At 40.9% G+C, this 12065-nt stretch overlaps 1 protein-coding gene across 8 annotated transcripts in view; it reads right to left on the minus strand.

The window, feature by feature from the left end:
- LOC128744311 (trithorax group protein osa) overlaps positions 1–12065 on the minus strand; it is a 392421-nt gene that overhangs the window by 31024 nt on the left and 349332 nt on the right. For all 8 annotated transcript variants that reach the window (XM_053841198.1, XM_053841197.1, XM_053841194.1 and 5 more), the window contains one exon: positions 4019–4169. In XM_053841198.1, the coding sequence (XP_053697173.1) occupies positions 4019–4169 (151 nt within the window). The remainder of the gene's footprint in view (positions 1–4018; positions 4170–12065) is intronic.

Below are 12065 nucleotides of genomic sequence, written 5' to 3' on the forward strand. Positions count from 1 at the left end.
AAATAAAGCATTTGTTTCCAAAAATATGACTTTGTTTTTGTTCGAATATATATGTGTCACACTGTCAATATTTGTGTCTTTCATTCTGTTAACTGCAACAAGTCAACGGAAGAAAAATGAACGCAAGATGCTGAAAATGCAATCCACTTTCTAAAAAAGCAAAGCTTAAGTAATTTCGTTTTCGAAACTTAACATTTGTAATACAGAATACAGGATAACCTCGTTTTTTCGAGATCCAAATTCTCTCAGTCGAGATTTCCACGGTTCGGACCAAAACCACTAAAAACCCGAGCTAGGAACCGCAATCACCGGAATTCTACACAATCCGGGTGATCGGCATGAAGCCGTCGTAATCGGTTTACGGATTAACGAAAAAGCAGAAGTAAGCTAGAGTGACTCGAATGATAAAATGTTTTAAAAAAGTATTTTTGCTACAAGTATAACAAAGGTTGGCTGGTAAACGGCTGGGGCTTGCAAGCCCGAACCACTAAAAAATCAAAGCAATGGTCTTCGGAAATAATGTAATAACAAAGGTAAGTTGGCTGTACCGCGATTTTCCAATGTGCCGAATGATAGATCGAAATGGAATTTCACATAATGTCACACTTTCGCTACTTTACATGGGAACAAAGGTGAAAATCAGCACCAATTACTAAATAGAACATGTTTGAAGAATCATTTCATCAAATTAATCCCAGATAGAGAACTAATGCTTTCACTAGCATTCCGCTCCTTCGCATAAGTCCAATAAACAATACAAGAGTGGTGTCGTCAGAATTTACTTTATTTACAGAATCACTTTTGAATCATTCAAAGAAGTTTTGGTAACTGTGTTTGGAACGAAATGTCTCAGAAAAACGTGCTTGTCAGCTGCGACGCATTCATAAACGCCTTGAACGGTTGGAGTATGAAGACGACTCCCCGATAATATCGCCGCTCTTTGGTTTAACCAAATTTAGAATGTAGCAGCTCTATCTGTTCTAGATAATTAGTTGGGCATAACTTCGTTGATGGGAAACATATTTCCCGAAAGCGGTCGGTTTAAAAGTTAGACTATCCATTCTGTATATAACCCCTCAAAGGGGGTTCCTTTGATTCGCTTGAATCTAAACCAAAATTATGTCCCGAAAGTAAACCGCATTGGAAAAGTGTGCAACGACCCCCTCACTCCTATCGATTGATTGGATATGAAGTTTAGTTATAAACAAATTGAAGATGATGTAATATTTTGGGTATTATTACGAAATAAAGTAAAAGTAAAAAAAGCGCCTCCCGAAAGCGGTTAGGGGCGTTTCACTGATTCTACCAATTTGAAGTCATGTAAAATACACTATGTTAAAGAAAAAGTACGCAAAAGTACTATAACCGCTTGGAAAATTTCGCGACTTAATGTCGTTCGGCATGGCTTGAATCGTACTTTTTTGTTAGAGCCCAAAGTCTGAAACCGCTATTGGTCGTCACAACTCATTAACAGTGGTGATGTACCACAAGGCAGAAACACGGGATTTATTCTAAAAGGCGCTACTTCGCTCATGAGCGTCGTTCTGAGATACTATGAAAGATTTAAGCAATTTTATTTGATAGAAGTAGTATTTTCTGTTCTACTGTATTCGGGCTTTCTCTAAATCGAAGAATCTATAGGTTGGATCAACATTTTCAAGAGCAGCTTCCAAACTCGAATTCATAATAGTTTTCAGTACTACAGTAAGTAAAATAATGTATATATGTGGTGCCCTCCTTACTTATTTACTTACTTCGACCAGCAGTGAGTCGCGGTGGCTATTGCCGTATCAACAATCCCTCTTTACTGTACTCAGTCGTGGGCTACTCATCGACAATTCGTAGAACGTCTCGACACACGCAAGTTGGCTTCAACCGGTTCGAGTCATCTAGCACGTTGGGCCCTTCTATTCCTGGTGCCGATGGGGTTTTTGAAGAGAACGGATCTCACTGCACAGTCGTCCGGCATCCTTGCGACGTGGCCGGCCCACCGTAGTCTCCCAACTTTCGCCAGGTGTACGATGGGAATCTTTCAAGTAGTCCCTGCAGCTCGTGGTTCATACGTCTACGCCATTCTCCGCTATCCGTTTGTACTCCGCAACACCTTTCGTTCAAAAACGGCAATTGCACGCATGTCTTCCGTAAGCAGAATTACAGTCTCAAGTCCGTAGAGGACTGCCGATCTGATTAGCGTTTGGTACATCGTCAGTAATGTGCGGCGGCGTACGTCGGCGGTGACCAGAGATCCCAAGTATACGAACTCCTCAATAGCATCGTCAATTGTTTTTTTCTGGAGCCTATTCCTATCATATATTTGGGTTTCGACCCTTTACTTGTAACCCAATCTTGCTAACCTTCGTTTTTAGTTTGCAGTAGATTGACTCTACCGTGGTTTCTGATAATGATGTCGAATTCGTCTGCAAAGACTAGGAGTTGAATACTCTTGCTGAAGATCCTTCCTTTCGTTTCAATGCCCGCTTGCCGGATCACACCTTCAATAGCGATGTTGAATATCATGCAGGACAGTTCATTCCCTTGCCGCAACCCTCTGCGTGATTCGAAAGGACTCGAGAGTGCCCCTGAAACACGCACATAGCATATCACTCATTTGACCGGAAAACCGTACTCGTGCATTATTTGCCATTCGCTGTTCGCGCTCGACTGTATCGTATGCTGCCCTGAAATCCACGAAAATATGAAGAGTGGGCAAGTTGTACTTTCAACATTTCTGGAGGATTTGTCGGACAGTAAAAATGTTATCCGTCATAGTACAGCCCCTCTAAAAGACGTCCTGATATTGCTCTACGAATTCTCTTGCTATTGAGGATAGACGACGCCACAAAATCTGGGAGAGCAACTTGTAGGCGGCGTTGACCAGCGGAATGCCGCGGCAATTCCAGCAATCTATCTCCTTATTTCCCTTTTTGTAGACGTGACAAACCACACCTCCGGTAGTTTCTCCTACACCCAGATCCTTGAAATTATCCAGTGAACTGGCGTTGCTGGCGGTTCTTGGTGTATTTTTGTTTTGCCGGGAGTCGGGCCTTTCCTGTGGCTCTATTATTCGTCAGCTGACCGATTTCTCGCCGGATTTCTTCGAGATCGGGTGCCGGCACGTTGTTATCGTTAGTAGGTACTCGTAGGTTCACTTCTGTTGCGTCTTCTTGTTATATATCGCCGTTAAGATACTCCACAAGTAACAAGTAATACTCCACAAGTAGTACCCACAAGTAACAAAATTATTATGATTTCTTTTTCGAAATAAGACTGATAGCAGGAATAATGCTATGCTCGGCAAAGGGCTTGTAATTTTTATAGAAACTATAAACCAGGACGTTGACAGTTGAAATTAACTAAAGGAACAGTTTCAGCGATAACAATAATGTTAGAGACCATTCCTAAATTCGTTTTTTAATAAACGTGTTAATAAACTTAATTTATCATATAATCATAATTTCCGTGACATGACAATAATACAAAATACAACCATTGCAGTAATTTATAAAATTGAAGGAAAAACTAGAAATTAGGAACAATAAGAGAATATAGTTTTGAACAGTTTTAGCATGTGTAAGGAGTCCGTTTCCTTAAGTTTTTTTTTCTTGATCGATAAAAAAGCGATCCTGTGAGCGGATGCATAGCTCATAAGCTGAATATTAATAAGCTTAAATGTAAATAAACTTATACTAGTTCATGTTTTGCAAAACCATGCATTCGCAATTGCGGAATCGGGCTAAAAAGGATTTTATGGTCAACCCGTTCTCCGCGTAAATAAGAAATAATGTTTGACCTAAAAAAATACCTCAAAATTTATATTGTGCGTCAAACAAAAGTATTGAAATAGACAGGCACAAATTATCTTCCAAATAGACAATTATTCTAAACAAATACTAATACTAAAAGCTGAAATCATGGACAACTCTTAGCTTTCATTGTTCCCAATCAAATTTCTTGGAAAAAAATCTTATTAACTAGTAGCGTTACGAAAAATACTAAACTATGTTTACGTCACACTTACCAACTGCCGGCGACATAGATCGGGACCCAGATGAACCAGTCGGTGACGGACTAGGCCTCATGCCCTGGGAGTTAGGCGTACCGGGAGCAGCGGAAGCACCACCAGTTCCACCGCCGCTCGAGCTGTCATTACTGTTTTGGCCCGTGGAATCCTAAAATTTAAGAAAGAGAGAAAGCAAAAAAAAAGACAAAACATCGATCAGTATCGCGCGTCATTTTGTGGTGAAATTTTAACTCTCGCGAATAGAAGAGATTAATCGCCTACGTCAGCCTTGGCTCGCCTAACGTCTAGGCTAGTCTATAGGAATTCACACCCGTTATTCAGGTTTCTTTTGTTTCCAGCTCACATATAATCGAATTTGTATTTATTCATTCAATTTTGCCAATTTTTAGCGGCAGGTAACGCAAGCTGAGCTGAGCTGAGCAGGTTTGTATCTGTTGGAAAATTTTGATTTTTTTTTTCTTTCTACATTCACACGGAGTGAGTGTTATTTCACCCTCCAGGGACCACACAACACATGGGAGGGATCGTAATCAGCAGTAAAATCCATGGCAACCGATTTCGACTCCTCCCCGTTCCATTGGGAAAGCTTCCGCCTGAGCGAGGAAATATATGTACCAGTACATCCTATGGCAAACATAATTTATTTTTCAATTTTTCATTAATTCCGAGCGTATTCATACAACTTTCAATATAATTATGCTGCATTTGCAAATATTTGCATTAATGCACATTTTTCACATTTCGTTGGCATTTTTATCACCTAACCAGCATAGTGCCGAACAAGAGAGAAATGAGAGGAGGAACGAATATTGAAAGCTCCACTTGTCAGCCGACCGAAGCGGGGAGGAAGGAGGATTTTTCTCATTATTCATTATTAATTTTTGGGTGAGCATAATTGACGCAGGCAGTCGGTGGTGGCCACGGGTCGGGTCTTGGGTGCGGTAGGGACAGAGAGACCGGGAGAGACAGAGAACCAAAGTGCTGCGTGGTGAATATCTATTTATATTTTTGCCATCTATATTTGCATTTTGCGATGCTGCCTTTCATGGATTTTATTGCTGTCAACAACCGGTCGTTGCTATAATGTTGTTTACTTTCGAGCGTTCGATTGTGCTGCTTCGCCTGTTGCGAGTACACAAATGCTGACGGCCGACGGCCAGGCCAGGCCATGCTCAAGCGATGCAGGTTTTTCCATTTTGCACAATTACGTGCAGAAATATTGAGTGTGGCACACAAAGTACGGGAATACATCACAACCAATAAAATTTGAAAGTGAAATAAAAAATTAAAAAATGAACGCATACCAATCAGTGGCTTTCGAGTTTTTGCATTTAATCAATAAATCAGCAATCGTCCATCACTTAGACCTATCCATCTGTTTCTAGTTCGAAGAAAAATCTTCGAAAGTCACATGCTGCACGTCACACGGAGAATACATTAAAACGGAACGTTTTAAGCCCCGACAGGACAGGATGACGACAACGATCAACAGTCGGCCGATATAATCGTTTGCCCGTCACTCAATTCTTTCTGCGGTCGGTTACAGCGCGCATCCGTGCTGAACGTAAAATTGCCCAACTCCTAGATTTAGTTAACCCCTGCCTGTGTATTCTTGTCGTCGTTAACATCCACTGCGACACTTTTATAACCGACGACCGCCGTGTCGTGGCCAAGCGTGACTCCAAACCACAATTCAACTTTCAACTGAAGCACTCGCGGAGCACTTCCTCAGCTTTGCACCCAACCCAAGCCACGGTCTGCTGTTGCACTACTGTTCGCCGGTATTATAGCAGTTCTGACATTAATTGACGTCATTCAATTATTGCAATATTTCCCGCTTCATGTTTGTTCGCTTCCCGAACGATTCAGTCCTCTAATCCGCCGCTTCTCTACCAACCAACCAGCGGAGAGCAAGCGAATTTTATCGTCAACTTTCAACTAACATTTTTTTTTCCAGCAAAAATTCCCATCGGCCAAACGGGTTAACAAGGGTCATCGCTAGTTTGCGACCAGCACCGCCGCTGCTGGCTGTTTGTTGGAGTACCGGCAAAAGAAATCCGGTACACTTTTTTTACGCACGCTTCGACGAGTCCGTTTTCTTTACGCGGGAATTCATCCGCCCTTGGTTGCTTGCAACTGTTTCACGCTGCCAGTGCCAGCCAGAGCAGTCCGAGGTCCAGGTCCAGGCTGCTGTTGCGAACACTGCGCGGAATGTGCGGGTATTAAGTTGACACTGGTAATTACGTTAACCGACGACGGAACCGACTTGATGGTGGATGATTATAATGATAATGATCGCGGTGGCGATGATGACGGATGATGGTGTCTGGTTCGCTAGGGCAATAGAGATTTACTACCAACCGACTAGGAAAGATACTTAATTATACTGTGTGGAATGGATATGGAAAACACTTAACCGAATGTCTCTCTGGTTCTTAAACATTCAAAAGAAAAACTCGAATTTGATCATAAAAATGTGTATGCTCAATCTGGACGGATGGATCTGAATGGATTTTTGAATAACTATCAATAACTTAAGTAAAACAAGCAATTGAAAAAAATATAGTTTCGGGAAAAATACTCGTACTTGTTAAGCAAAACTCCAAAATAATACAAAAGAATGTCGCTCAATTAGAATCTCACTCAAATACAAACCGATTGGAGTGAAGCAAACTTGCACGAAGAAAGCAAAAAAATCTTTCGAACTGAAACTTATTTATTTCTATCCTTATTTGACCTTCAGTAGATGCTGAATAGCCAACATGTAGGGTAATTATGGGCTAGCTGTTATTTAACTACAATGGTTTTCTTCTATACCTATCATAAATAAATGGAGCGTGGAATTCCAATAAAATAAAAGTAATATCGACAAAATACCGTAAAATCGAACCGACTTACAATTATCCTAAATAAAAATCAAAGTAGAATAGAAACCGACATATTTTGTTTGAGAATGCAGAAAATTATTACTGATCCATTCCATTACGGACACAATAGCGCATACTTGTGTTAGGAAATCAGAACACCGCCGTTTTACACAGATAGAAATGACATTGAAAAGTTGCCAGATCAAAATATACAAAAGAAAGTTTTATTCTAAAAACAATAAAATCGTGATAAAACGAAAAATATGGTAATGCTATAAAATGATACAGTTCTAAATTGGTAAAATAATGTTACATGTTAGAACACATCATTGGAAAAAATTGTTTAATATAGCGAAGAAGAAAACCATCGATTCAATCCTCCTGGTGGTGAAAAAGGAACCTTTGTCATACCACCTTATTTGTTATTTGTGATAGAGGTCTACACGTCTTCGGAAGCCCTTACCGTCCCTTCATCAATTGTAGAACCATCGTTTCAAAAAATATTAATATATGCCAGACCGCATTTCAAGGTCATGACTAAAATTACGAGGTTTGACCAAATTTTTACAGGAACGGGGCCTTCCCGCGAAACCCCGCGCTGAGAATCGCGGCTAACACGGCTAACCTTGTAAGTCGCAAGGGCCTTAGTTAGATTAAACTTCTCGGTCGGTGGTTTCTACAGTAGGTGGAGGAAGAGGCACAATTTATGTATAAAAATAGCCCAACCCATGTCGATACGTTAATAAGGGGGGTTGTGCAGTCTCCTTTTGTCCAGCGCCTCTGTGGTTCATAGGTACATGGGTATCAGCGAGCCACATGCCCTGGCGGGTGTCGTGGGTTCGAATCCGGTTATAATCTTATAATCTCAGATTATAGCTTGGTTCGATCCATGCACCCTGCAGCACTGGACAAAAGGTAGGAGTCACAACGACAACTTGTTAAGCGCAGCTACCTATTATTATTTACCTTCGTGCAGGGAATTTTTTCGAACACGGGTTTTTATCACTTCTACTGACAGATACTACACAAAATAATGCCTTTCATTGAATACCAAAATCATGAAAATCGGCACAGTCATTGAAGAGTTATGATTTCGAAAAAAAATTCAAGACGACGTTTTTGGTGATCACCCCAACTCAAAAACGGCACCCCAAACGCCAAATTAAGAAAAAAACACGGCTTTAAATTTTTCTGAAAATAAATTTAAAGAACATTCTGCTTCAAGTTTCATTTTAACTTTATTTTCAAGTTCAATTTATACTTCACTAGTTGAGCCCGAAGCTTACGATCCGGAAAATGCAAATGTCTGTCAAGAAAACTGCGGATACATTCCATTTGCCAATGTTTGCGAAGATGTTTAATTGTTGTATTAGTTCTGAGAGCTTTATATCAAATTTATTTGCATCACGGCATGCGAAGATCTTACGATTACAATAATATAGCTCGAAGATGTTGTATATAAAAGAATCATAGCCTGAAACTGAAGTAACAGGTGTTTATGCTCGATTGCTCGCATTGGGTTTTATTTAACTGAATAAAAACATCTCCACTGTGCAGATTCTGATTCTATAGGTAGGCAAAATGGCTCTGAACCGTCCGTTTTTTCGCCGCGAACCGATTCAAGTCGAGTCAAGCTTCGAACAGTCGAGTCCAACCGTCATATCGAGCAGTTAAATCAAGTAGACTAATCTCAGTCTTGACCTTGAAATACTGTTCGTGTGTCCGGTATAGACTCGTAAACCGCTCGACGGATTTTGATGAAACTTGGCATACACATTGAGTTTGATGTGAGGAATGTTGTTAGCATGGCTTGAGACCCCTCCCCCCTCTAGAATGGGGGGCTCCCATACAAATGGAACACAAATTTCTTCATAACTCGGCAACTAATCAAGCAAATGGAACCAAATTTGGCGTGTAAAGGTTTTCGGAGGCAGATATTTTTTCTATAGTAAATTAAGATCTCTCCTTCCTTTAAGAGGGGGGGCTCCCATACAAATAAAACCAAATTTCCTCATAACTTGACTATTAATCAAACAAATGAATTTGGGGGTTACTGGAGGCAAAAATTTTTTCTATGGCGTATTGAGATTCCTCTCCCCTCTGGAAGGGGGAAGGGCTTTCATACAAATTAAACAGAATTTTTTGCAATATTCAAAAAGTAATCGAACCCGCGAGTGTTGCCGTCCATACTAAAATATAAGATAAATTTTTCCTTTTTTTTCCTTTTTTTCGGGTTATCCAACTGGTCGCTTAATAGCGTATAAAACTCTGCGCTGGGCCCTTTTGTGTTGTCAACAAAGTGTCAGGGAGACCTCAAACATCAGTTCTACCTGACGAGACAGGCACTGTCGCCCACTAAAACACAGGTAGAGCCCCAAGCATAGCCGTCACGCCTATACCCGCAGGCGGAGGCGTTTCGGCCCTGCGCGGACTCCACGAACTGACTCTAAGATCTCTCTTCCAAAGGCCGGAATGTCATATTTTAAATATAATGATGATGATGACGATGATGATGATAATGATGATGATGAGAAGAAAAATAATAGATCGAATTTGTAAATGTGCTTTGGACTTTTTGTACCACTCGAGTTGCAATATGTGGTATAGTGAAGAAGTGGAGGATTCGTCAGCCCCGCCTGACACCGGTCTTCAACCGCGCGCCCGCTTTCAGTTTTCCAATACAAACAACCACAAATGAACCAATTGGTAAGACAAATTTAGGAGCATTAGTGGTTATCAACTTATCAGGGAAAATTTAATCTTTCATCCCCTTAGCATTCACAGTGCATTTCCACGATACAAAGTAAATTGAGCGCAGCACAAGCTGGACGTTCGCGGTAGTCGACAGAAGCTTCAAAATATAGAGACTCACCCGCCTTCCAACCCTCGAGACCAAAGAGCTAGTGTAGTAAAGCTCTGGGTTTAAACGTCTCTTTAAGACTCGATCCCTTCCCATCGACAGAGCCCGCGGGCGGCCATCAGAGCTCAGAACAGCCACGGGGCCAGTGCAAAAATCCTACTCTATCTAGCAACACCACCTAGCCGAAACTCGAACACGCGACACGAATTGACCTAATTTTCCCATCTGCTACCTAAGAAGTGCTCTGGGTTTAAACGTCTCTTTAAGACTCGACCCCTTCCCATCGACAGAGCCCGCGGGCGGGCATCAGAGCTCAGGACAGCCACGGGGCCAGTGCAAAAATCCTACTCTATCTAGCAACACCACCTAGCCGAAACTCGAACACGCGACACGAATTGACCTAATGTTCCCATCTGCTACCTAAGAAGTGCTATTACCCGTAATCATTACAGAGTGGTCCTTCGGCACCCAATCGGATCTGGTATCCCGCTTACATCCCCTTACTAACCCTAAGCCCCCGACCAACTCAATCAATCCGACATTTTTCGGAGATATTTGTGACAGTTGTGATAAATAGGGATGAATCCCAGAAAACTTCATCTATTGTCAGAGATCCCCATATTGGCCTTATTCTTAAACGGAATAAAAGCACTTTCTGAACAACGCAACAATCACATTTGGTAAATTTTTACCCCGAGTCCCACTTGAAATCACAAAAGTATTTTGATATATACCCACATTCAGAAGTAAACGTGACCGCTGTTCATTTACTGATTAGTTAAAAAGCCCTACACCACGACAAGGTTCAGTTTTATCGTAGGGACTAAAATATAAGATAAATTTGGAACAAAATTGTTAAGAATTAAATCGGTGAAGCCTAGATAATGGGTCAAATTAAATAAAAGTATGATAATATAATACTTATTTTAAAAACAAAATTGAAGAGAAAATACATTGTTGAAATGAAAATATGAAGAAAATAATGTTGACATTACACTAAGTTTATGGTTTCTGACCAGTTTTTAACTGATTTCAATCGAACTGCACTGATATTTCATTACAATTTTGCCGACATTACCATTTTAAGGGTTGGTAATAAAACCAAAATCGTTACGTTGGACTTGCTGCTCGAGTCACAAATGTTGATGCGTTGGATTAGAAGTTTGCGGCATGTTTTAGGAATATTTAGGGTTGTCAAAAAGAAAGCTCTTGGTTGCAAGATTACAATTAATCAAATCTTCAAGATTTGCATGTACCCCCTTTTTAGAATGGCGTAGCAACGCGCGCCGGATCCTCTAGTATATTAATATTTTTTAAAACGGTGGTTCTAACATTTGATGAAGGGACCGGTAGAGGAAAGAAATGAAAATTTTTTTGTGAAGGAGGGGAAAGAGAGAAAAGGTGAGGAGGGGGGAGGAGTATTGGTAGCTACGCTTAACAAGTAGTCGTTTTGACTCCTACATTTTGTCCAATGCAGTTAAATCGAATAGTCTAGTCGAGCAGTTGAATCGAGCAGTCGGGTCGAGTAGTAAATCGAGCAGTTAAATCAAGCAACCAATTCGAATAGTCGAATCGAGCAACTGAGTTGAGCAATCGAATCGAACAGTTTAGTCAACCAGTCTAGTCAAACAGGCGAGTCGAGTGGTTAGGTCGAGCAGTTGAACCGAATATTCCAGTCGAGCAAACCTGTCGAACAAATGAGTCGAGCAGTTGAGTTGAGTAGTCCAATCGAACAAATAATTAGCTGTTCAATCAAGTCGTTCTCTCCAATCGAGCAGTTGAGTCGAGCAGTTGAATCGAACAGTCCGGTCGAGCAGTCTAGTCGATCGGTTGAGCTATCAAGCAGTCCGCCAGTCGACCATTGAGGTGACTGAGAATAGAACCCATTACTACGAAAGCATGACGTCCTATCAGGGGCCTGTTTTGAGTTACAGGTAAGCCTCTTATGACGTCCTGTCAGAGACCTGGTTTTGGCTACAGACAAGCCTCCTATATATATAGACTAGCTGTAACCCCGCGCGTCGCCTCGCGTCTAATTGAGAGCAAATTGGAGGTACGCTATGTAACTCTATGAAATGCAACTACGTTACTTTTGCTCGTCTTGAATGTAATCTGCTATGATTGATTTGAGTCTTTGGTTAATGTGGGCGATTATTACCACGAAAATACATATCGCGCCCCTCGTTTTGGCGGCAAACATAAGCTTCTTATATTTATGATTTTGGACTCCAATTTAATTCAATTTTTAAGTACGATTTGGAGTTTGAATTCATGTCAATTTTCATGTCTAATCACAAATTCAATTTCAAATACACTC

The sequence above is a fragment of the Sabethes cyaneus genome, chromosome 3, assembly GCF_943734655.1.
Source record: "Sabethes cyaneus chromosome 3, idSabCyanKW18_F2, whole genome shotgun sequence".
Lineage (NCBI taxonomy): Eukaryota > Metazoa > Arthropoda > Insecta > Diptera > Culicidae > Sabethes > Sabethes cyaneus.